This window comes from Orbilia oligospora, assembly GCF_000225545.1.
Source record: "Orbilia oligospora ATCC 24927 unplaced genomic scaffold scaffold00007, whole genome shotgun sequence".
Classification (NCBI taxonomy): Eukaryota; Fungi; Ascomycota; class Orbiliomycetes; order Orbiliales; family Orbiliaceae; genus Orbilia; species Orbilia oligospora.
The window spans coordinates 1880305-1906879 of NW_011645564.1; the positions used below are offsets into that span (position 1 = coordinate 1880305).

At 46.2% G+C, this 26575-nt stretch overlaps 5 protein-coding genes across 5 annotated transcripts; 3 read left to right on the plus strand and 2 right to left on the minus strand.

Annotated features, from left to right (window-relative positions):
- Positions 1-2133: 2133 nt before the first annotated feature.
- On the plus strand, positions 2134-5098 carry AOL_s00007g537 (uncharacterized protein; the record flags this gene model as incomplete). The annotated part of the gene is made up of 6 exons (XM_011120437.1): positions 2134-2259; positions 2507-2752; positions 3204-3330; positions 3413-4361; positions 4426-4594; positions 4658-5098. The coding sequence occupies 6 exons, from the start codon at positions 2134-2136 to the stop codon at positions 5096-5098; spliced, it is 2058 nt and encodes a 685-aa protein (XP_011118739.1).
- An 8832-nt stretch (positions 5099-13930) lies between these two features.
- On the minus strand, positions 13931-14230 carry AOL_s00007g538 (uncharacterized protein; the record flags this gene model as incomplete). The annotated part of the gene is made up of 1 exon (XM_011120438.1): positions 13931-14230. The coding sequence occupies one exon, from the start codon at positions 14228-14230 to the stop codon at positions 13931-13933; it is 300 nt and encodes a 99-aa protein (XP_011118740.1).
- A 3083-nt stretch (positions 14231-17313) lies between these two features.
- Positions 17314-20297, plus strand: AOL_s00007g539 (uncharacterized protein; the record flags this gene model as incomplete). Its single annotated transcript, XM_011120439.1, has 3 exons — positions 17314-17724; positions 17840-20189; positions 20251-20297. The coding sequence occupies 3 exons, from the start codon at positions 17314-17316 to the stop codon at positions 20295-20297; spliced, it is 2808 nt and encodes a 935-aa protein (XP_011118741.1).
- Positions 20298-22311: 2014 nt separating this feature from the next.
- On the minus strand, positions 22312-23727 carry AOL_s00007g540 (uncharacterized protein; the record flags this gene model as incomplete). The annotated part of the gene is made up of 4 exons (XM_011120440.1): positions 22312-22429; positions 22522-23332; positions 23397-23432; positions 23571-23727. 4 exons carry the CDS (start codon positions 23725-23727, stop codon positions 22312-22314), a joined length of 1122 nt encoding a protein of 373 aa, XP_011118742.1.
- A 2032-nt stretch (positions 23728-25759) lies between these two features.
- AOL_s00007g541 (uncharacterized protein) lies at positions 25760-26511 on the plus strand (the record flags this gene model as incomplete). The annotated part of the gene is made up of 3 exons (XM_011120441.1): positions 25760-25901; positions 26170-26222; positions 26353-26511. 3 exons carry the CDS (start codon positions 25760-25762, stop codon positions 26509-26511), a joined length of 354 nt encoding a protein of 117 aa, XP_011118743.1.
- Between the last annotated feature and the right edge of the window lie 64 nt (positions 26512-26575).

Genomic DNA, 26575 nt, shown 5'->3' on the forward strand with positions numbered 1-26575 from the left:
TTTCATACACATATTGTTCGTCCGATGTTTGACGATTTGTGCAGAACGGACAGCAATGACGTCGTACCTTGGTGCTGAGACAACGAGCAGCAGTGAAACCGGCCGAACGAGTGGAAACGAAAGCTGGTCTAGCGACTCCGCGCAGGGCGGAAGATGCAATCCTAAGAGAAGCCATTGGGGATGGATGTGTGTGTGGATATGAGATAGGAGAGGAGAGGAGAGGAGAGGAGTGGTGTGATAGTAACCTGCGAGGAGGAAGGAATGGATGCAATGGAGATCCAGAAGAAAAGCTTTAAAAGAGCGAGAAAAAAACTGTTGGCGAAGGGAAAGGTTTTGAAGGAACCGGACGGACAAGCACAGGCTGACACTGACACGGTCTGGCACAAGCCCGATCAATTGGTAGAGTACTTTAAGTCAGTATGTATATTTACATGTACCTGTACCTGTACCTGTACCTGTACCTATACCTATACCATCGACCATTTGCTTTCTTTTCCCTAGGTTCGAGGTATTATAATTATACTGACTAGCATATCTCTCCGGGATTGGGGATCAATCGATCTTGGACCGCAGGAAAAACCTCGCAATCCGGCCTGTGAAATTTTCTTTGGGGCCTGTCTTCGGCTCGGAAAACGGGCAGGGAAGAACACCAAGCAGGCAGGCCGAGTGGGGGCCCACCAGAACCACCGCTGGCCCAACGGACAGCCGGTCGGTTGGGGTTTAGTGTGGCAGTTCCAGTTGCCACGGCTGGAAGATGTGCTTCGGGCCTGTGGACGAGCACACAGCGGTTGCGCATACCTACCTTCTATATACACTTTGGTACTTTTGACGCACATGATATATGTGATATCCATGGGTAGTCTGAGGTATGTCGAAGTCTATCGGTGAATGACATGTAAGTTAAGTAAGTACTTAGTTAACGTTGGTGTAGATGTGTACCTACTACCCAAATATATGCGTTGGTGTGTGGGTGTGTGTGTGAAATATGTAGAGTGTGTTGATGTGTTGATGTGTTGATGTGTTGATGTGTTGGCTGTGTTGGCTGTGTTGATTGTGTTCTGTGCTGGTGTGTTGGCTGAGTCAGCCACACAAATCATTTCTGTCACAAAAAAAATGAGTACAAAAATATTCCCCCTCATTTCCCATTCCCATTTTCCGCCTGCCCTTCTCCCCTTCACATCATCCTGTCATCACCATCCGTCCATCAACCTTCTCCGTCTACTTCGACATCAACGTCACCTATCGCCATCTTGAATTCTCTTTCGACTCTCTCCCGACCCTCCAACCCTTACAACTCACATCTTTCTCCTCACCTCGCCTATTCCCTATCGATACTCCACTCCTGTCTACTGCTTTTGGCTGGTTTTTTTTATCCTTCGCCAAAAAAAAAAAACATTCTTCCGGAAGAAAGGAGGCTAGCTAATCATTTCGGAATCGCGTCTTTTTTTGTTGCCTGTTGTTAATCATCATCAACTACGCAGAAGAAATTGAACTAAAAAAAATTTCACAAAGTCTTTTCGCCAGATATAACTACTGATAGCTAAGAGGGAGAGACTCTGGTTCTCAGACTCTGCAGCAATCCGACCGATTTCTAAGAGAAAAGAAAGAAGAAAAACTCACGTATTGCACGCTTCTTGTATAGCCCACAAGAGCTTCTCGTCGACGAAAAACTCCCGCTTGTAAGGTTGAGTGACATCGAGATCCTAAAATTCAATTTGCTGTTATCAGTCGCCACATACACGCCACACGTCATCATTATCATTAAATCATCTGAAAGGAGCTGTATTTGATAACGCTCTAGAACCAACGCGTATTCTTTTTAAGCCTCCTGGATCTTATACGTGCTCGAGTTGTTAAACCCGAGAAAAGTGTGAAGTTGATCTGAAATTCCTCGAGTCGCGGACCAGGCCTGTATCGTGGAATTCGAGCTCTAGGAAGCAAGACGCTATCATTAGAAATCCCCAGAGAGAAATCACATCTGGTACTGGAATACGTACTGTTATAAAACACCGTCACCTTCACCCGTCGTAACCGCTATCGCAACGCTCCTGAAGCGGTTGCATCCGAATAAAAACGAGAAAACAAATTCTAGATTTCCCGGCTTGTCCAAGCCAACTTCTGCCGCGTATCATTATGGCAGAAAACAAGGCTGTCGAGGAATTCGGGAACCTCCTGGCACAAATGTCAGGCCTGAAGCCTCCCGGTGTTTCTGGTTCCAAAATCAAGTCCCTGACAGAAATAAGTATTGAAAATGTTCAGGTTGGTCCCACCCACCCACTCCTCCCTTCATACTGCTCGTATAATACACATATCGCACTGTTGTCTCGATGCCTCTTTTCCCCCCCCCTCCCCTCCCTGTTTTTCTTTTTTCTGAAGAAAAAAAAAAAAAAAAAAAAACACGAGGGCCAACTTTCCATATCTGTTATACGACACCCGGCTTGATACCCGGCACTGTTTCGTTGGAATGCACACAGTAAAACTAACATCCATATGTTGTATCCTCCAGTCCGAATCCATCCTGATTCAAAAGCTCTACACTCATTTCAAGAAGACACCTGGTACACACAAACTAGGCGTGCTGTATGCCGTAGATTCCATTGTTCGAGCATACATAGATGAGGCCCGTAAAGCCGGTCAGGATCCCACCCAGGAAGGACCCGACGGTACATTTAGCGCTGGTGTTCATAGGATCACCGGCCTCCTGTCAAGCTTAATGAACGACATCATGATTCATGCTCCCGAAGACACCAAGGTAAGCCTGAAATATTTGCAAATTAAGACTAAGACACAAGACGACCGACCACCATAAGATGCATGCATGCAATGGCCAACTGTTTCTCTATCTCTTAATGCTAGGCTGTGGTTTCTTTTTTAAGATGTATAAGCTTATCGCGCGGGATAACTCCATGGAAGTTTCCTAACTTCTGCGCCGCTTTGCCAACCACTGTTATTTGAACGAAGCGAAGCGAAGCGCATGACTCTCGGTTCAGGAGAAGCCATACACGCCAGTCCTCGTGCTGTGCCACGCATTCTTCGATTCTTCGATTCTTCGAAATGTTCTAGCCTTGTGCATGTGGTCTCCTTGGAGAATAGCGCTGTGCCGTTGCCGTTGCCGTTGCCGCTACCGTTAAATTGCTGCCGATGAATATTAGACTCGTATGCGAACCGGAATTGCTTACACGAACCCCTTTGTAAACGTATAGGAAAAGATCAAGAAGCTCATGGACATTTGGCAAAGAGGCTCTACCTTCCCAGCCGATCTCATCAATTCAATCCGTTCCAAACACTTCTCGTCGTCACCGCAGCAGTCGCCTGCCACCGACAACACCTGTAAGTTTTATATCCAGCATATTTAGCATCTCCTCTCTCTTCTGCTTCTCGTTCTGACTCAAAGCCAACCTTACAATGCTAGTCCCAAATGCTTCCCTCCCATTCTCCAATGCTCCTGCTACCCAGTCTATGGTACAGTCTGATCCAGCCAGCGCCCCCAATACTGCTGCTATCTTGCAGGCTCTCGCACAAATGACAAAATCAAATCCCTCTTCAACTCCGGTTCCGGCTGTGGCCCCAGTAACCACGCAGCCGCCGCCTTCACAGATCCCAAACTTCGCTGGCCTGGGCAGTGCTTCGGCTACACCCGCTCCATCGACCCTTCCCGTTTCTCTCTCCAACTTTGGAGCCCAGCCACAGCCAACTGCTGCCGCTGCTACAAATCTCCAGAGCCTTCTTCCCGGCCTCCTTGGTGGTAATTTTGGTGCCCCCCCTCAACCTGCACCGCCTGCTCAACAACAAGCTTTCCAAAATATTGGCTTGCCCCAACAGGATCCAAATGTTATGACGCAGCTGGCTCTGCTTCAGATGCTTACGCAGGGCCTGGGTCAGAACCACCTCGCACAAGCATTAGAACAGGCCAAATTGCCAGGACAGCCTGCGTATAACCAAGCGTGGCAGCAACCCACACAACCAAACCCCTACGATAGGTACGAAGAACGTCGTAGCGGTGGTCCATTCTCCCCCGGACGTGATCGATTTAGACGGTCCCGTTCTCGTTCCCCTGGTTACGGCGATGAGCCACCAGTCAGACGTAGAAGCCCCGTCTACGGTGAATACTCTGGTAACGGAGGTAATGATGGTCGAGAACGCGAGTTTGGCAAGCGAGGCGGTAGAGGTAATCGTGGGGGTGGGAATGCTGCTAGAGGAGGCTATCGTAGAGATCGATCTGCCAGCCCACAGCGACAACAGGATCTTTGGGATACTCGTTCTCACCCCCCACCCGGCCAGAAATTTGTTGAATATGACGAGTCCCTCAAACCGGACAGGATTCGTGTCTACAGTCGAACATTGTTCGTTGGTGGTGTCTCGTAAGTACCTTCTCATCGTCATTCCCAATATAACCCGACGCTAGCTAACCCATGTCCCGCGCAGGTCGTCTGAGCAAGAACTAAGACAGCTCTTCCAACAACACGGCGAAGTTCAGTCTTGTATCGTCAATTTCGAGAAAAGGCATGCATTCATCAAAATGAAAACTCGAGGCGACGCTGTCAGAGCCAAGGAAGCTCTTGAAACTCATCGCCTTCCCCATAGCGTCCTCAGGGTATGTCTCCTTCCATAACGTATAGAATACATTGCATTCAATGGTACTGACTCCTTATTTTAGACAAGATGGGGTGTCGGTTTTGGACCACGTGACTGCTGCGATTATGCCACTGGTATCAGCGAGATTGCACTCGACAGATTGACTGATGCAGACCGCAGATGGCTTCAAACCGCCGAATTTGGTGGCATTGGCGACCGACCAATTGAAGGCGGCCTTGTCCTCGAAGAGCCAGACATCGAAATCGGACAAGGTGTTTCCTCCAAGGCGATCAGCCGACGTATGCAGACCGATCACGCTGGCGCACGAGGACCTAAATCCTCGTTCCAGCGATTTGATCGGGACAACTCCAACAACTACGACAGTGGTAACAGGCGGGACTACAACGGCGGACCCGACAGAGATGTTAACACCGAAGTTCCGATCACAGCCTCTGTTCCAGGATTTGGTGGATTTGGGGGCGGCTACGCTCCATTGATATACCAACAACCAGGCCAACAGTAAACACCAGCTTAAATATTTCTTATTTTATATTTGTATTCTCTTATTGTGCGCTGCGCATGTTGTCTTCTTTTTTAAGCACTTGCCTCGACATCTTTATAATGCCTCCCAGTGGCCACACGAGGCTTCATTGGATACATTCCGAGAAGCCCAGTGGTCACGATTCTTTTCCTTGTTCATTCTTCTTAACGAGACATACATACTTTTCCTATCACCCCTTTACCGTTCCGTTTTAAAATTCATGGTGGCGTTTCTTCGGCGTTTTTGCTTTCCTTGTTTCCTTGTTTCCTTTTCCTTCAAAAATGACATGTACACATAGATTTCATTCCCAGAAACACTGGGAACCCATGGGTTCAAACCTGGTAATCGGGTAACCTACCTATCCATATCTAGGTGTATCCCCATGTTTATCACGAAACGGATCACTAATCGTGGTTCCTATTAGCTACGGGACGTCTTATGAGAAATGCATTTTCGTGTAGTATTCGATTGAATCCGATCCTGTTTCGTAGTAGTTTAGTCAGTTACAGCAACGTTGTTGTATTCTCTCCTTTGTACCATCTATCGATTTGACCAGTGCTCGTTACCCTTCTTCTTCTTTGGGGTTGTATTCTTAGCTCGAAAGCGAATATGCCCTGTGTAGCCCCGAAAGTCCGAAGGAATCTGACAAGATTCGACAGCTTCTAAATGTATTCTCTAGTTCAAGTATTTCCATGTTCCGCATTGATATCTATCATAAATACCAAAAAAACAAAAACCTATAGTGTCGTCCGATAATGCAGCCCCTCGATATTACTCCTAATGACTACGATTTTCAATGTAATTGATTTACTACAGCAGTGTGATGGTGAATATTAATACGCATGTTCGAAGTTAAAATTTCGAAATGCACTACAATCGCGATTTACAGGTGCAACCCTCCTGAGTATGCCAGAGGAGAGCTTCAAGGGAAACCAATCGATAGAAGAAAATTAAGTAACTATATATAGCAGACAAATATATTCACTAAACTTGCAGACAGCAATGCATTGTTGAATTTCTAGCTAGATGCCTTCCTTCTAATGTCCAAATTAATACAGGACTATGCATGCCATGGACATCAAATCTACAAACAGTGTCTTGTAGAATCTCACCGGCATAATTTAATGGCTAGATAGTAAACCATACGTACTAGATATATATATACCCAACCTAACAAAGGAGAGTGTGTTAACTTCCCAATTTTTTGAGGGTTGTACCATCTCTGCCAAAACTGTAGCATCTTCAGACTAGTTGATAGAATCGACTCTATACATGTATTGCATTCTTTACCTATAAAGTATATATATATATATAGGAAACAAGACTAATATATATGTATCGTAAGTGCAAAAGAAATGTATATAACACAATGCCAGAAGCTATAAATCTATAAATAAGTAACTTCGATGTGGATATTCGATATCTGAAATAATCCAATATATATCAATAAATGTCAAGACATATTGATCTAGATCTAGACCATATCACAAATCACAAGCCACAAGCACGATCTCAAGATATATCAACTTAGAATCCCGGAATCGCAATTTAGGCTTATCGATGTTAACTTGATATACATTCGTCATGCTAGTAATCGACTAGGTACTTACTCCCATGTGCTGTCGAGTTAGGCCATGCCGAGTGTCTCCACAAAATACCACATGTTCGAACATATACCCCTCATTTGATCGATCATGTTGACAAAGTACCTCAATCCAGACCCCACTTGCACTCATTGACACTGCATATGCACCCAGACCGGACAAACAAAAACCCTATAGCTCCGGAGTACCTATATCTGCAGACAGCACGCCATTGAGCCCAGAGTTGTCGAAGAAATTATATTCAAAACCGACGAACGAACTAACAAAACTAGCATTAAAGCGCTTGCGCAAAGGTGAAACCTTGTCTGCCTTCTCGTCCACCGGATTTTATCTCTTTATCGATTTTCAGAATAGAATTCATCCGATGATAAGATGAATCTAGAAGTTGGCTAGGCGAACACAACCATATGTTTAGTGGCTGGTGGGTCATTCGTCCTCGTTTCGACCGGTAGTTTCGGTCTCTTGTTCCCTCGTATGAACAAACCAGGTTTCTATATACCGTGTCGGTAGTTAGCGTATGCTACACAATGTAGTATCGAATACAGGAAGGAAAATGTTCCGTTGGCGCGGGAGATCTACCATCCATATCGATACAGTTCCAAGAAATGCCAATGCGGAGAATATGCAGGTGCAGGATTATTGGCCGCATACTATTTTTTGACAGCTTCCCCTCCCCGTCCGCCGCACACATGCTTTCTTTTGTTTCCCTGTAGGTACCTATGTACCTATTTCATATGTCTTAACGCAAGTTGGAAGGAGAAAAACGGTTTTTTTTTCCTTCCTCAGAACATTCTTAGAGGTTCTAGTTTACTCTTTTAACATGTTGGATCGTAAGGAACCGTTTGTTTCACACGCTTGCACGATAAAGGAAGTTCCGAATGGATCGTCTAACCGGCCAAGGTGAGAATGAATTCAGAGAGGCCTTTTTTTCTCTCTCTTTCGGTTTAAAGAATTGACATCTGTAGCAAAAACGGGCATTGAGATCCCTGGGATCCAGGTTAGACATTTCCGTGCTTCAAACCAACTACTATGTACTTGTCGAGCGTGAACGTATACACGGGGGGGATCATCTTTGAGGGATATACGAGAATCAAATCGGGAATTGTGGGGATATGGGGAGATATGGGGTGCATATAGGAACCTCGTCGGCCTCATGATCTATCCGTTGTTAATTAGCACGCATGGGGGTCACATCTGTCACTATAAGGCTGCTCGGGTTCTGAAGATAATATATCGGGGTTGAGATATATGCCTGTTTCATAGCTATTCCAAATGTATACATGTATGTACGCATACATTTGGATGCGGATTTCGGAACTGCTTATGCTCCTCTGGCCTGACTTTCTACATCGAAAAAAAACGGTATAACAAAACTCGAGGCCCACCGTGTAGGGCAATAATTGTGGGTTAGAATATATCCTTGTCCAACTACGTAGACGAGCTCCATGGATCCAACCTGCTGGAGCCTCAAGCGAGGACGGACCTGATGGGATTTGATCAAATGACGGACATTATATAAGAAAAAAAAATCACTCAACGGGTTCCAAAACGGGGTTTATATCACACGCCCTCTGACAATTCGTCTGGGGATATTAAAATAGCTTCCTTGCGGGCTTTTTTTCCATTCGGTGCTCCGTACTTATATGTAATTATCATGACAGCCTAGGGTTCCCCACGTTGAGTTGTTTAAGTGCATGGTCCACAGGCACATAAAAGTAATCGCACATGCATAACGAGGTCGTTTGAAGGTCAATTGGCAATACTAATTTGGGTTCGTGATCAAACTGACGAGACATCCCATTGGCTTCCACAATCGGGATGACTTGGATCATCCTGCCGGACCCAGTTTGCGGGCCCGGAGCCGATGGGTGTACATGAAACGGTGCGAGTTCTCGAGAAATCGCTCAACGACTCAAACACGATACCCGCCTCATTTTTTTGCCTCTCTTGAGGGTCTCGATCGAGCTCTCCTCTGATCTCGCGCGTCGGCCAGGGTGTGTGGTCTTAGCTCCAAAAGGGCATGGGGTTAGGAGGGGGCTCCGACAACCTTTGGGCTTTGGTGCTTCTTGATATAGCTAAGCTTGGGAAAAGTATGGGGACCTACATGTATGTCGGGATCCTGTTGGATGGAAACAAATTGCAATTGGATCTCGACCCGGGGCCATCCTTCTCATACGTTAGCTGATGATGTGCTTGTGGATGTACTTACATGACATACCCCGTAAATGTATGTAAGTACTAAGTAATTCTTACATACATGGACACGTATTTTCGCGATTGGAATAATCTTCCGCCGGCCGGAAGCAACGGCCAAACGTCCTCCTGGCCTCCGGTTACTGGGAATAGCTTTCCTGGATAACCGCCGTACGAGGAACGGCTGCACGCGACTGTTCCTCGATGTTATCAAACTATACCCAAAACCCGCCCCACGTTTTTGGGAATGAAAGGGACCATCCGTGGCATCCGTTTGGGTGGTTGCATTACATACAAGATTCGAAGGAACTCTTCTTCCAACTCTGATCTCTCTCCTTTGGCCTGTGCTGGGCTGAACTCCTTGGAAGTATACTAAGTAAGCTCGCCAGAATAGTATTGAAACGCGCGATTTTTTGCTCCATACATGTCATCGAGTCGGTGTTCGTGCACGGAATGCATTATCACACGAAAGTTCGGTCATGACCGTGACGTTTCCTTGGTCTCGATTGGTTCACCAGCTTCGAAAGGCTGGAAGAGGCTATCGAAGGCGACTGGATCGTCTTTTTTTTTTTTTTTCTCCTTCCCATCAGGCCCTCAATTCTTTCGAAGGAAAAATTTTTTTTTTCTTTGAGTGGCTCAGGCACCACTGAGGCTTGCGATTTTTTTCAATTTTTTTTTTTCAAAAAAAATAATTTAATTAGTCTTTCTGAACCCCAACCAACATTGAACAGCACTGGCCAATTCCGAGGAAGTCATCGCCGACGCCGACTCTACTAGCCGGGTGGTTGGCTGGTTTTCTTCTGCTCCGAGGTTTGCGCCATTAAGCCAGATTCGGCGTGGGGGGTTTCTCATCTCAACGAAGATTACTCCATTCTTTGGTCTTTGGGGCCGACCTTACTGAAATTGGCTACCCACCTCTTAATTTCCGTTGCCTTTTGTCATATGTATTGCAAGTCAAAGTTCAGGCGTTTATCAGAGAAGGACGTGTTTCGTACGGGGAATCCTACCGTATCGCGACCCGGCTAGGAAATGGTTCAGGAAAAACATCCCTACCGCCAGAACGGTTTATTGTTCGGAGGTCTCAGAAGCGTTCGATTCGAAAGGAAGCTAAAGCTTCCTAGCTCTGTTCTCGAAGCTGGGAGCTCGTCTGCTTTGGAGCATGTATGTACCGGTTCACAGCTAGGCCATTTGCATCCAGTGAGTACCTGAGTTGGGGTTTTGCCTGAACTGTTTTAAGTTATTTTCCTTTAGCGGGCATTATTTCTGATGTTGGATTTTTCTCCGTTGTTGCAAATGGAAGGCCTTGAAAATATTTTGCTCGAATCTACCTAATTATATTGCATCCACCTGCCTGATATCACGATACCAAGTCGAGACTTCGCTATTCTGCAATACATCTCAGGGCACAAACCCACGTCACACGACGGGAAAATTGTAATGAACTGCGTTTCCCCCTTTCCCTCGAGGGGTCAAGCTTGCTGTACTGGTGGTGGCTTCAAAGACATGAAGTGGAATAGAGGAAATGCTCACCTCGTCTGTTCGAGGCATTCTGATGAGAACTTCAGGTGGTTTCGCACGGAGCTTCCACCTTCGGCCGTTGACGAGGTCTTCGACCGTGGAAGAGGTTCTCTAGATTAACGAGGTGCATATTAATTAGCTATGAGATATTCCCTATTCTGAAATGCAAAAGGGGTTTTCTAGGATGTTGCCCATGGTTCCTATTCGCTGATGCTGGGTGTTCTTCCTTGGATATGTGGATACTTTGTACTATGAAGCTTTTCTGACAGAAGATAAGCTTTTGGGTACCTGAACAGCTATGCCGGTTCTGTCCCGTTGGGCCAATTTGCGCCAGCGTTTGAGCATCGACACGGGACGTGAATGCGGCTTTTTCTTGCTGAATTGCTGACTTGTTTTTCTTTCTTTTGGCAGACGAAGCGGTGACTTTAGCTTCAGTTTGGCAAGTCTTGCCAGTTCGGCTGTCGGCACTGGAGAATAATTTGGTGAAGGGTCTCCATGGGCGGGCCGACGCAATCTCTTTGGCTCACCGTGTCTTAGATAGCCCTCTATTCAGGAACGACTTGAGGGAGGAAAAACCTTCTTCATCTTCTTGAAATTCATGAAATTTCTTGCGTCGGTGAGGCAAGGAACCTGTGTGGCGAATTTGCCGCGTTGAAGCCCAAACGCAGCAAGCCTTGAATCCCGATGGATGGAGCCGGGATAGTATTTTCGCTAATGTCTCCCGCAAAGCTCGGGCTGCATGATGACGTCTCAGACTTATGCGAATTTTTTTTCGCGCATTCGCCTCAGTCGGGACTTGAAGGTCGGAACTGGGTATCGTGCGAGCAGGAACAATTCGGATGAAACAGAACTAGGAGTGCAGTGATTTTTAGGTAGCATTTTCGGTCTGAAAATTGATATCATTCTCTCATAGGAATACGGAGGAATATTCAAATTGTGATTAGTAGGCTGGAGGATTTGGAAGAGGCCCCGAGGGCTGACAAGGAAATTAAAAAAATGGGGGGTCGGGGTTGTCACCGAGGTTGATCAGAATGGCCCCGAGGGAAAGGAAAAAGGGAAGAAGCGTATCGAATCATCGTGGTTGTGATATCTTAGTATCACCAGCGTTGTGTAACATCTCCACTGTCGATGACCCTGCCAGAGCCGCGCCATGCCATGCCATGCATTCCCAATATAAATAATTTCTCCGTCGCACGCCCAACGTTTGTCGGCAGGCCGCAGCCTTAGTGATCGAAATTTTGTGCGACGTCCCTACCTTTGCGATTACTTGGCGCGAGGCAGGACCAGGGCGACGTTGGTAAGAGGCGACAGAATCCGGTAATCTTGAGAAGGCTAGTGTCGGTCGTAACCAAAGTCTAGACGGTCTTGGAACTTAGGCATCCGATACTAAGAAAAACCCTCAATGTGATCGGTTCCACTGCAAGGAAAAAGTTAAAAAGTTATTCCCTCCTGTTCAACTCGAGGTATTCCTGTTGCAGCCCGATACCTACATTTGCAATGAATCCTCTCTTGAGGCCAAGGTAGGAGGTCCTTGCGAATGGTGCTGAAGAATAGTGAGCTGATGTTTTAATATCCGCTCGATAGATTTGGAATGCTTAGCCATCGTTTCGAGGCATTTGCCATATATGCTCCCTTGCTTCGCTGGGAAAGGGCGACGTGGCGAGTGCTCCGCGAGTATAATGATGTTCCATCTATGAAACCAGAGCGCCCTCCCGAGACCATTGGGGAAGTCCCGGTCAGAAGCGGGAAGAGGGGACTAAGGTTTTACAGGCGGGAATTTTGCGGAAGAATAGACAGGCGTTATTGATTCAGAGAGACATAGGTAATCGATCGAACAGGCACGGACACGTTTGATGAACCATTAACGTTGTCAATCTTTAGCTAGTCGCATTAATTATACATCATCGTCATGCATGCGAGCTGTAACTATAAATGAGTATTGTTTCAAATCCTGAAGAAATGCTCCGAAAGAGCGACGGGTAGCTAATCCTGCTTGAAGGAACATGTTAACATATTTGGTATTCAGAAGAAGAAGAGCTCCAGAGAATTTGGTATCATACATGTACTTACAGATAAACTCGCACACGAAGCATCGTGGGAAGGCCGCTGGCTAATGAGTTCTTGGCATGTTGTGCCGGACCCTGAGGATCGAGAAGGTCCCTCGACATCATCTGCCTGGAGAGGAGCGGCCAAGAACGACCTCCTTGCACCCCCCATGGGATTGCTGAAATTTGCATAGGATGCCAACTACTTGATGCACATTTATGGTCCCTTGATCGGTACTTGGCAATTTCTCTTTTCGGAGCATCTGGTGAACCTCACATCGCCCAGCAATTCTGGAAATTTGATCTTCGAAGCACAATATCACAAAACACAAGCAACCAAGCTTCTGCAGAGGAATTTTTCTTTTATAAAAAAAATGTACGGTCTGGAACTGCGGCGGTTCACATTCTTGAAGATTCTAGGAAATCGCCGTTGATAGTTATGTTCTTGGCGTATATGTGTGATGTGATAACCTAAATACTCACCGATAGGGTCGCACTTTGCACTATCATAATTAGGTAAGTATCTACTTAGGTATGTGAGTCTGTCCGTAAGTAAGTACAGAGCAGCTACCGTGTACTGCTAGCCATTGTTAGCTACTATCGGCGTTCCAATGGTAGCAAATCATATCATTTGAATGCATATGCCCAGTTCGGCGTCGTTGGCTGCTGTATTTCGGACTGGGCCTTTGGTAGTTGCCTGGAAGTGATCTTCACTTCACGAAGCCGGTCTAGATACCTTTCATGAGCTATCATATTGGAAAAACCCTTCGTGGTGATAAGATTCCCCTTCCTTCTGTTCGATTTGGTTCTGGCGCCTGTGTCGGTTGAGCTTGGCGAGATGCGGTCCTTCCCGTCCTGATGGAAGCTTCCTCTTTGCGACTGATATGGCGCTTTAATCGGTATACACAAGCGTTTAGAGCGACTAGAGATTTGGAACAAACCTCATAAATTCACCATAAACCTTGATAGTTCTGTATAATTTACAATGTGTGCATTGCATAGCTGGCTGCATCGTGTCCCATTGACATTAAGAGCATTGTGATCAAGGGTATTTTGCGATATTTGTGAATTTTGATCATGCTGATAAGGCCCGGTGGAGACGTTTATGCTGTCTCGTTGGCTAGCGCCTTTCTTCGGAGGCATGATATCATGCTTCAGGTCGCCTGAACAGAGGCTTTCAGGCAAATCGCGGAAGCAACGATAACATACATGCACGTAAGTAACCAGCCATTATGTATACGGTGCTATCAAGGCACGCGACAATACCGACGGTGAAGAATCCGAGGTAACTGTACAGTAACTACATGCATACCTCGCCGACGCCGAGGCTCACGAGTTCCGGGATGAAGCATGTCGATGCAAAGGTCAAGACGGGGAAGCTGGAGGCACGGGGCGCTCGCCTCGCCTCTCATTGGCGTCATTTGTCTCGACAGAGTCTTGAATTCCTAGGATGGTCAGATTCGATTTCCAATTGGAGAGCGGCCGTTGGATGAGGGAACAGCGAGCGCTCCCGAACCCTTGACGGCAAATCCGCCGAGGAGAACCTCTTTAGGCAGTCTTTCTTTTTCTGGTCTTCGACGGTGTGAGTTCTTTTCGAAAAGAGGGTTGGCCGAAGGTTTTCTGGGCTGGAACGGAGCAGGGAGGGAGCCCTGTGAAGGGCCACCCATGCAGCATCTGAACTGTTTCTTTTTTGTGGTTAGCCTGCCGATTTTCATCGCTGGCTCGATTGGCTCCATCCCGGAACCCCATGGCATGGTGCAGGTGGACATGCCAAAAGGTCGAGAAGTGCAGGCTTGGTTCCTTCTACTCCAAGCAAAACCGTGTATGCGATAACTGAGGTCGAGTTGTAAACCACGCTGGACTGCATTACGAGCAGGAGATTTCGAATGTATCAGATCAAATTGCGAAGCGATTAAGCTAAGAGAAGAGAAGAGGGTAGAGAAAAGCTTCATTGTTCGTAGCGGTAGCAACATCAGCAGCAGCAGCAGCAGTAGTATCGGTAGCAGTAGTATGTTTTTTTCTTCTTTCCTTTCTCTGGAAGAGAAAGAACGTTAATTATTACATCGAAGTTGAATTCGAGAGAAGCATAAGTATCGAGGTACAGCGCCTGGTAGGAGACGGACAAGATCGCAAGCCAGCAAGAGCCAGCCGGGTCAGCAGCGACTTCGACGAATCCACTACTTACCTTTACATCCTTACATTACTTTTTAAACATCTACTCTAATATCTAATTTATTTCATATCAAAACCCCATTTACGGGATTAATACACATATACGTACAACCACGTATATCTAATTTCTTTACGTTTAATCGCCAGGCCCCGATTTTTTTCTTTTAATTAGGTACCTCCCTACTTACATACCCGCCTTCGAATCGAAGAGTTCGAAAAAACCCCGGAACCGCAACGGGATCGATTCGCGCGAGGAGGAAGAAGAAACGAGACTTTTTTTTTTTTTTTTTACCTAAAAAAAAACCTCGACAGACACATACATTCATACAAAAACGTGAGTGACGCTAGCCGTGGCATTTTCCATTACCTACGAGATCAAGCGTGCCAAGTACGAGAAGAGTGTGGGCAGAATCAAACAAAAGCAAAGCGGAGGAAATCCCAGTTTTTCGAAAGACATCCTTCGTGCAGGCCTGCAGCTGCCTGCACGTAGTCGAAGACCCTTGTCAAGACGCTAAAACCGCTCGCTTCGCCGGTGGTTATTGTCCTGTCCTGTCCGGGCCTGTGAGGTTGCCCCCATCCACTGCAATCGAGCGTGGGAAAATTTAGGCGTGCAGCATCCCATCACAGAGTGCAGCTGGGAGGACCTCTTCGAGTACAAAACCCTCCATCTTTCCTCCTCCCGACCCTTCTTTTCTATTCCACACTCTCCCAATTCCTTCTCCTCTTCTCTCTCCATCCTCTCTCTCTCCTCCCTTCCTTCTCTCCCTCAATCCTTCTCTTCATCCTTCTCATCCTCATTCAAAATACTCCAACTACAGTGATCAGTCTTTAGTCTAAGGTAAGCTTCTTTATTCACACACACATACATCCTGTGGGTGTATACACGCAATTGGAACACAAGCACACGCACACACATACACTCTCTTTCTTTCTTTCTTATTTCCTTTCTTCCTCTTTCTTCATCTCTTTCTCTCCGACAAAAAGAAAGGAAGGAAAAAGAAAGGAAGGAAAAGAAAGAAAGGAAGAAGTGTTATCACCCGTTATCACTGCGCAATCGATGGTGGAGTAAGATAAAAAGGCGACAAGGCACATTGGCATTACACTATCAGACACCATTATATAATGCTTTCGTTCAATTCGATTGGAGGAAATGTGGAAAACCTTCCAGGGTTCAGGAATAGTCTCTCTATCTCTCTCGCCATCATTTCGCTGAAGCGGTACCGAGAAGGGCCGGTTCGTGCGCAAACACGCAATAAAACGGCTTGGTCCTTCTTCGGGTTCATTATCGATAAATCGGCTTAGTGATGGTGGTGATGATATGTTCGCTTTCCCGCTTTCCCTTCCTCTCACTCACCAATTGATAAGAAAGCCAGTGGTGGAAGACGTGTTTTAGCGCAGTGGATGGCTTCCATCGGCCTTTTCCCCGTTTGTCATCGCCGTCATCTTGCAGCGGCGGAAAAAAAAAAAAGAATAAAATAAAAATGGGATTGAGACACGGGCAAACAAACACGCACTCACACACACAAACTCCCCAGCCATTGGCATTATGTACCCTTGCCCTCTATCCGTCATGTGAGGAACAAAGTTCCATGCCCCAAGCCATGTCCTTCATTACTTGCATTTACTCGTATTCGGAAAGTGAGGGATCGATAAAAAAATCAAAAAGGATTCTGATCCTCGGAACCTTGGATTTTCAGGCGCTTCTCTCACGCACGAGCGTTGTTTATGCATGCAATGATGAATAAGGCTGGCCGCCCTTCCTTCCACGGAGGCATGTGAGGACCATGCCGTACCTTGCCTAGTCATTCCCCAATTGGAACCAGACTAATGGAAGAACGGCTCGTTCGTTCACCATTCCTCTGCGTGTCGAAGAGGAATTGTTCAGAAGGTATTCCGAGTCTTGGCGGCATCAGGCTTTTTTTTGTTCTATTTGTTCTTTCAGACCTGTTATCTCTCACTCGCGAAACCGGCGCAAAGCATGGAGAGCGAAAGAGCGATTAACAGCAGAAAGACAAATGAGAACGACGTGGAATTTTAATTCCCATTCGTTTCCGGAAAGTCCAAGTCCAAGTCCAGCCAGGCTGAAGTGGAAGTCCTTTTGCTTGTGTGTGTCTGTATGTCTAGCATTCACATTAGCATGTGGGTGACCTGTGCTTGTGGGTTGTAGGTTGTGGTTTGGAGTGATGAATTGCTGGTCTGCTTGCAATTCTCCCGCAGATTGTTGTTATTATTACCACCATCGGCGTTGTCCTGTCTACGCCTATCCCGCCCCTCTGCCTCCATCTCCATCTCCCTCACCTCACATCGCTCCACATAGCTTCATCCATCCACTCCCCTCTACCTCTACCACAATCGATTACCTGTCTCATCGTCTAGCTTCATCCTTCTTCATCAATCATCATCGTCATTGCCTACACAGCTTGGCATTGTTAGATATTGAATTGAATTGGATGCTTGACTGACCTTGACCTTGGATATCATCGTCCTTTTCCATTCTTCCATCTGTTTCATTCGTTCCTTCTCTGTCTTGACTCGTCTGCACCCCGCAACACATCTTGATACGGAGGGATAAAAACAATATACCATCTTTGGTTACAGGCAATTCTAACATTTTCTTTCTTTCTTTTAAATAGTGGACTTTTAGTCTACGGACGGATACAAAACGATGTCGGCTCCTCACGCAACCGGTGCCGGCTCGACAGAGCCGGATCACCTCAAGCACTCCATCCCCAGTGGAGCTCTTGACCCCGAAAAGCAGGCTCCCGCCGCTGAGAAGTCGGAAGGCGTACCTCTCGATGACGACGACGAAGAAATCGAAGACATCGACGCCTTGATCGATGACCTCGAGTCTGAAGATGAACACAATTTCGAGGAGGATGAAGAGGCCGAAGTCGGCGCCAGTGCTCGTCCTGTCCCTGAGGACCTCCTTAAGACGGATACTCGTACTGGTTTGACTTCTGCTGAGGTTGACCAACGAAGGAAGCGATACGGTCTCAATCAAATGAAGGAAGAGAAGGAAAATCTCGTCTTGAAGTTTCTTATGTACTTTGTTGGTCCTATTCAGTTCGTCATGGAGGTGAGTTTTTCTGCCCTATCACATCGTTTCGGGTCTCGGTCGGCTCCATAAAGAGCTTGTTTGACCCTTAGGTGACACAGCCAAGGCTAACTTGCATGTTTTTCCAACCAATCAGGCTGCCGCTATTCTCGCTGCCGGTCTTCAGGACTGGGTTGATTTCGGTGTCATCTGTGGTCTCTTGCTCCTTAACGCTTGCGTTGGTTTCTTCCAAGAATTCCAAGCTGGTTCCATCGTCGACGAATTGAAGAAGACTCTTGCCCTCAAGGCCGTCGTCCTCCGTGACGGCCGTCTCTTTGAAATCGAAGCCCCACAGGTCGTTCCCGGTGATATTCTCCAAATCGAAGAAGGTACCATTGTTCCCGCCGATGGTCGCATTGTTACCGAAGATGCCTTCCTCCAGGTCGATCAGTCCGCCATTACCGGTGAATCTCTCGCCGTTGACAAGCACAAGGGTGACAACATGTATGCTTCCTCCTCGATCAAGCGTGGTGAGGCCTTCATGGTCGTCACTGCCACCGGTGACAACACCTTCGTCGGTCGCGCCGCTGCTCTCGTCTCTCGCGCTTCTGCCGGTACTGGTCACTTCACCGAAGTCTTGAACGGTATTGGTACTGTTTTGTTGATCCTCGTCATCTTCACCCTTCTTGTCGTCTGGGTTGCCTCTTTCTACCGATCCAACCCAATCGTCCACATCTTGGAGTTCACCCTCGCTATTACTATCATCGGTGTCCCAGTCGGTCTTCCAGCTGTCGTTACCACTACCATGGCCGTCGGTGCTGCCTACCTCGCCAAGAAGAAGGCCATCGTCCAGAAGCTCTCTGCTATTGAATCTCTCGCTGGTGTCGAAATCCTCTGCTCTGACAAGACCGGTACCTTGACCAAGAACAAGCTCTCCCTCGCTGAACCCTATACCGTCGAGGGTGTCGAAGCCGATGACCTCATGCTTACTGCCTGCTTGGCTGCCTCCCGCAAGAAGAAGGGTCTTGACGCTATTGACAAGGCCTTCTTGAAGTCTCTCAAGTTCTACCCACGCGCCAAGTCTGTTCTCTCCCGCTACAAGGTCTTGCAATTCCACCCCTTCGACCCTGTCTCCAAGAAGGTTACCGCTGTTGTCGAATCTCCCCAAGGTGAACGTATAATCTGCGTCAAGGGTGCCCCACTTTTCGTTCTCCGAACTGTTGAGGAGGACCACCCCATCCCGGAGGAGATCGCCATGGACTACAAGAACAAGGTTGCCGAATTCGCTACTCGTGGTTTCCGTTCTCTTGGTGTTGCCCGCAAGCGTGGTGAAGGTCACTGGGAAATTCTTGGTATCATGCCTTGCTCTGATCCCCCACGTCACGATACCGCTCGCACTATCAATGAAGCCAAGACTCTCGGTCTCTCCATCAAGATGTTGACTGGTGACGCTGTCGGTATTGCTCGTGAAACCTCCCGCCAACTCGGTCTCGGAACCAATGTCTACAATGCTGAACGTCTTGGTCTCGGTGGTGGCGGTGAAATGCCTGGTTCTGAAGTCTACGATTTCGTTGAAGCTGCCGATGGTTTCGCTGAAGTTTTCCCCCAACACAAGTACAACGTCGTCGAAATTCTCCAACAGCGTGGTTACCTTGTTGCTATGACTGGTGATGGTGTCAACGATGCTCCTTCCCTCAAGAAAGCCGATACTGGTATTGCCGTCGAGGGTGCCTCTGACGCTGCCCGTTCTGCCGCCGATATTGTTTTCTTGGCTCCTGGTCTCTCTGCTATCATCGACGCTCTTAAGACTTCCCGTCAAATTTTCCATCGTATGTACGCCTACGTCGTCTACCGTATCGCCTTGTCTCTCCATTTGGAAATCTTCTTGGGTCTTTGGATTGCCATCTTGAACGAGTCCCTCAACCTTAACCTTGTCGTCTTCATCGCCATCTTCGCCGATATTGCCACCTTGGCCATCGCCTACGATAACGCTCCATTCTCCAAGACTCCAGTTAAGTGGAACTTGCCCAAGCTCTGGGGTATGTCCGTCCTCCTCGGTGTCGTCCTTGCCATCGGTACTTGGATTACTCTCACTACTATGCTTGCGCATAACGACCCCACCCCCGGCGGTAACCAATTCGGAGGTATTGTCCAGAACTTCGGTAACCGTGACGAAGTCCTCTTCTTGGAAATCTCCTTGACTGAGAACTGGCTTATCTTCATCACCCGTGCCAATGGTCCATTCTGGTCCTCCATTCCATCCTGGGAATTGAGCGGTGCCATCTTGCTTGTCGACATCATCGCTACTCTCTTCACCATCTTCGGTTGGTTCGAGCACTCTCGCACTTCCATCGTCGCCGTCGTCCGTATCTGGATTTTCTCCTTCGGTATCTTCTGCGTCATGGGTGGTGTCTACTACTTGCTCCAGGGCTCGATTGGATTCGACAATCTCATGCACGGCAAATCACCCAAGCAGAAGCAGAAGCAGAGAAGTTTGGAAGATTTCGGTAAGTCTTTACATTGTTCACTTGTCTACACGATCAATCATATGCTAACATATCCATCTAGTTGTCTCTATGCAACGTGTCTCTACACAACACGAGAAGAACGCGTAAAAGCCTCTTTTATAGATCGTGTTGGCGTTTCCTGTATTAATAGTAATTGTTCGCACAAGTGGCTTCTCATTATATGGTGGAGAAGTGATCGTTTGTTCCCTCTTTTGCCATTACGGTGTGCAATCAGCAAGTCAGAAAGGCTTCTCGTTCTTGTGTTTTTTCTTTTCCTGTATAGAAAGAATATTCACATGTTCTCTCGTTTCTTGAAATTGTCGAGGAATGGAAGAATGGAAAAGGAGATGCTTTTTTTGCTGCACCAAGATGACACACTGTTTCCCTATTCTAATTACCTACCATCAGAGAAGCAGCCATCCCTTCCTCGCCCCCATAGTGCTTTAAACCCTATCGTGCGATTTTTGTTTTGTAGTGGTAATGATAAATGCAAATTAAAAAAAATTAATCAATTACATCTTCCCCACGTAAAACTTTAAAAAGGAAGCTATCACTTATGATACAAAAGAAGGATTTTCTGCCGAGCAGAAACTAATCAGAGGGAGATCCCCTGTGTCGATATCATTGAGAATTTGAGGGTTTAGCCGGTATTATATTATATTGTGGATGGAATGGATTGATAGGCGAACGAACCAAACCGGTTTACCGACAATCTCGATCCGTTGCGTGGGACCCACCCAATTTCAGGCAACCAGGACCCACTTTCTGGCCTCGGGTATCCCAGAAGATACTTATTGTATCACGTAAATCTGTCTCGTCAATACATGCATACTCCGGCACGATTTAGAAAGGTGCAAGATTATAACCTGCCCTAAACACAGGATGTTTTCTTGGAAGGAGGATGTGAGATAAAACGATGATCTTATAGCGTTTGGTACCTCGTGGTGGTGGTGATTGTCCACCGTCGTCTACCGTGCACCTTTGGTTAATGGTGGATAGTACACGTCATTCTCTATATGGTTCAATGACGAGGTTCTGCTGTATTTTATTGTGCCTATTATATTTACTTTGCTTTATTCTCATCTCTCTTTTTTTTAAAAAAAAAATTAATTTTTATTAATTGTTCTTGGAAAAAGTCCTACGGCACTAGTAAGAGCTAAGAGGCCGCGGGAATGCTTATATGAAATTGTCATTTTGCACGGTTTGTAGCTAAGATCTTGGGAACTTGAGAGCGTTTTTGGAAGATTTTATTGGCTCTCTGTTTCGTATATATACCTCCCGGGTTGTATCATAATCGTTACCAACCCTGGAGGGGATGTCCATGGTACATACCTACTTGCCCATTTAAGTAACATACCTTCAATCGGGAGCGACGGTGATGCCCAGGTGGTGCTGACTTCGGAATTCCTTCTCGGGTTGACATTATTGTTGCAGATTTTCCGTCTTGTTGCTATCATCGTGGATGAAAAAGAGATTGAAGCAGAACGAGGACTAAATTAGATGGCATCAGGTAATTGGATGGATGGATCATGCATGTACAATCTTGGTATTCCTCATCGTATATATACATCTCTTAGAGCCCTTAACGATGCCGTCCGAGTCGCCCGTGCTCTCTAACCTGGAGGAGAAGGGGACGGGGAGGGAATCCAATATAAAAGTCAACCATTTCCGAGAAGCGAAAAAAAAGAAAAGCGTGTAGGATTGTCACCGGAAGATTCCCCCAAATAATGATAATAATAATATACATGAGATCAAGCGCCCACAGAGACAGACATTAGGAACGAGAGAAAGTAGCAAAAAAAAAGAAGCCGAAATTACCCTATACCGTATAACAAGAATCGCTCTGAAGTGTCGACTGGGAAAAGCAATGGTCGTAAAAAAAGGAGTGAAGCAAGGGAGTAGTTGTAATGATGTTATTACCCCGTCCGGCGGATTGAGAATCGAAAGGGAGTATTAAGTCGCTGCTGTGTAGTTGAGAAGAAGGAAAAGAGAAAAAAGAAAGCGCGAATCAGTCTCTCGTCGTTGTAAGTGACAGAGTGGTGGGAGCAGGGGAAGGGGGGAGAAGAAGAAGAAAAAGAGGAAAGAGATATGGTGATTCTTTAGATATATAAGTAGTTATAAATCACATACTCGAGAAATAATAGTTGTCCCAAAGGTATTGGTAATCTTGAATAAGACCACCCAGAAGACCGATGAGTGGCTTATCTTTGAGCTTTTCGGAGACGTATGTGAACCATGCCCTAATAAAAAGTTAGTTAGAACTAGCTTTAAAAAAAGAAAAAGAAAAAAGCTGAAGGTAGAATGAAATAGAAGGAGTAATATCTTATCTTACCTAGTGATATTCTCATAGGCAGCACCACGAAGGGCCCACCATCCCATTGACATGGCTCGTCGCTTGAGCTCTTCCTTCTCAAGGCCGGTGAGCCCCCTGAGCCCACCGGGGATTGTCTCGGACATATCCCTCTTCGCCAGCTGGCGAGCGGCATACTCAAGACCGAATCCAATCAACCATGGTCTCCAACTCTTTTTATCGTGTCGCCACTTCTGCATTGCCATAGCGTAGAGCACGGGTCTGACAACCCAGAGGATCTCGGCTATCATCCCGGTTCCCTTCAACTTATGCAATAGTTGGGCTGGAGGTTTGATATCCTCTGCTGTTAGGACCTTAGTAAGAAGGAAATTCGGGATATCAGTGGCTGGAATCGATGGTAGTCTTTGTCCGGTTCTCGGCATTGTCCAAGATTCGGGTTCCGGCGGTGGGCTGCTGATGGAATCGGCATCTTCTAACTGAGCCGGGTCAACCTCGCGTTCCGGAAGCGGGGGGCTGACTATCGGCCTTGACTTGGTAAGGTGTAGTAACAGTAGTCGACAGACGGCTTTGATAGCCTCCAGAATAACAACTACCCTCCATCTGATCCTCTGACCTTTTCTCCTCGCCGCCATTTCCCATAGTAGTTCAGTATATTGAATCATGGTAACCATCAAAGCAATATTTTTGTATGCCGAGCTCTTTTGAGTCCAGAATCTTGTGTAGCGAGCGTGAGGGGTCTGAGGCGGCCTTTGGATCGAGGCTGGAAGGGCTTTCATGGCTCTAGAAAGTAGCGAATCGTGGTAAAGTGATAGCAATTGGATTCCACTATGGACTGCGGTTCGGGAGAATTAGAGACAATGAATGTGAAGGATTGAAAGTATTTTAGCAGTGCTTACTGGACTCCGAGGCGATTTCTGCATCCTTAAATCTGGCTATAGAGGGATCAAACGCGCCGAATTAGTATTTTTACTTTACTTTATTTTATTTTATTTATCTTTTTATTTGTCCCCCAACAGTGGGTATTTAAGAATTTTTGTATATAGGTATAATATATGGATGAGGTCCCATACCAGGCACGATGTAGGTCAGGGACCGAAGCGAGGATTCAATCTGCGATACGGCGCCAGCATTTTTGGTGACAAAGTCTTCGTACAAGGTAAGCCATTTTTTGGGAAGACTCAAGGCGCTATCGTTGGTAGAATAATCGGATTGCGAGTGTTCGTCCATGTTGGTGGTGTTGGCGATAGCCACGGTGGTTGTGTTTTGACGTAAGCGACGCGAGAGGTAAACAACAAAGCTGATTTGGTGTGTGTATGTGTGTGTTTGTGTACGTCTACGGCAAGGGTATTGTGGCCGATCGAGGGGAAGAAGAGGAAGAAGAGATAGACTTGGATGAGGCTGAGAAAGCGAGAGGGAGGGGAGAGGAAAGAGGAGGGGAGGAGGGGTTGGTGATAGGTAGGTAAGTAAATAGGTAAGTGAGTACCTAGGTAGTTATCAAAGGTGACGACGATGATGAGGATGATGATGATGAATGATGATGTGGTGGTGGTGGTGGAGGATTGGGAGGGAAAAGAAGGCTGGCCTGGCCTGGCGCGAAGGTTGGTTGAAACGGGGAAAGTAAAGGGGCGACGAAACAGCCGAGGTTCATTCTTCACGTTCACAAATTTTATTAAGTCAGAACCTCTTAGCTATCATGTATCACCATCGATCATGATCATTCCATTCCATTCCCAATATTATATATATATACTTAGGTACTTACTTAATTACTTAATTACTTAAGTAAATGATTGAGATGGATTTGGCTATATTTATATTTATATCTGTATCTATATCTATATCTACTTGAGTATGTTATATAAACTATGCGAAGATCAAGCCAGCGCGCCTACATATAAATATAATATTCAGCCGATGCACACTTTGATAAACATCCACACATACACATTATACTCCCTTAAGTAATTACTTAGTAGGTACTTAAATTTAAGTAAATACTTTGTAAATACTTTGGAGAGAGAAGTATCATATGTATAATAAGGGAAAGGAAGGAACTGACCTGCGAAGGGTGGGCCAGAGCTGGTTTAAGGGAAGGCCTCTGTCATGCTCCTCCCGTCTGATCCTGAGGATGGCAGCGGTCGAGCCGATGAAGGCGGCAAAGATCGGGTCTCCGATTCTATTGATGAGGTGGATCAGTATTTTATATTCCAATATGATTAGACCGGTACATACTTTGATATCAGGAAGGGCACGTTGACAGTGGCCATGATGTGTACTATGTACGTATTATATATATATATATCGTGGTGGGTTCGATTGGATTGGATTGGAAGATATAAAAGATAAAATTTAAAATATCACAACTCCAACGCAGCCACGCTTTAAACCTACAAACCCATACATTATGATAGTAATACTACTATGTACTAAGTATGAATTAATTATTGAACTGATCGGTCTATAGTAGAAAGAAAAGGAAGGATTCATGTAATTATAAGGAAGCTAGCTACGGGCAGGCGGTAGCCACCCTACGGCTTCCGGCTTTCCGTTGCGCATGCTTGTCGGCTCTTGTGATGAGCTCCTTTGCTCCGGCTTCAGATTCAGATTCAGCTTCAAGATCCATGGCATACTATACTAGTATTATATATACATACATACATATATATATATATATATATCTTCCGCGAATTGATGAATGGCCGAGGCCGGATTATAAGTCATCAAAGCTATCGTACCTGCAGCATACCTACTTAAGTACCTACCTTATCTCGATTATTTGAAGTGAGATGTATAATATATAAGTACAAGCCGGTGTTCACCAAATTAATCGTCAAAATTGCCGCCACCACCAAAATCCGCCAAATATCATATCCCACGACAACAGACTCCCCCACCACACACTCTGTCTCCCATCAATTCCAGCCTGTCCCATTCTATTCTATTCTATCCTATCCTATCCTATCCTATCCTGTAAGATCTCTCTCCCTCTCCCTCTCTCTCATATGAATTCTCTTCTTGCGGGATACTTTCTTTTAAAAGAGACCGACGGAGGAAAGAGAGAAGAAAAAAAAAAAAAAAAAAAAAAAAAATAACCGGAGCCGAGATGTATTATTTGGTTTCGGTCTCCCGCAAGACTCGTGCTAACTAAACATCAATAAACCTTCTTCCAGTCGCAATCCCTTCGAACAAACAACCACCACCACCACACCAACATCACCACCACCACCTAAAACCCTCTTCCCCTCCACATCCATACAAAATGCCACCAACAAATGATGAAGTGAGCTACCTGAAACAGCTGGTAGCTGGTCTCGAACAGCGGATATCACAGCTTGAAGGCGGCCAGGCCCTGTCGCCTGCCGAACAACTACGAATGATCCTCATGGGTCCTCCAGGTGCCGGTAAGGGTCAAAATATAACCACTCGCGATCATTTCACAATCAAAATACAATAAAAAAACAATATAAAGTAATATATATGTACACAAGAAAAAATCTCGGCCTGGCCGATATCAATCGGGAGGAGAGAAGAAAGAAGAAAAAAAGGAAAAGAAGAGAAACAGAATAAAAGAAACGAAACGACGAAGGGAAATAGCAGAAAAAACGTGCCATTGCGTATCGAGCGATAGTGGGGCTTACAGGTGCTTTTTCTTCTTCTTCTGCTGTATAGGAAAGGGAACCCAGGCACCGAGGATCAAAGACAAATACTGCATCTGCCACTTGGTATGCTTCCTATCTCAAATCCTTTTTTTTTGGTTTCTACGCATTTTTATTATCTATGCGTATTCATATATGTGCATTCATATCTGTGTATGATCCGGGAGGAGATTGTTGGGCTAATTGGTTTTACTAGGCAACCGGTGATATGCTGCGCTCGCAGGTCGCAAAAAAGACACCGCTGGGGAAGGAAGCAAAAAAGATCATGGACGCCGGTGGTCTCGTCAGCGACGAGATCATGGTTAATATGATCAAGAACGAACTCGAGCACAACGAGGAATGCAAGTCAGGGTGAGTCTCTCTCTTTCTCTCTCTCTCTCTCTCTCTCTCTCTCTCTCTCTCTCTCTCTCTCTCTCTCT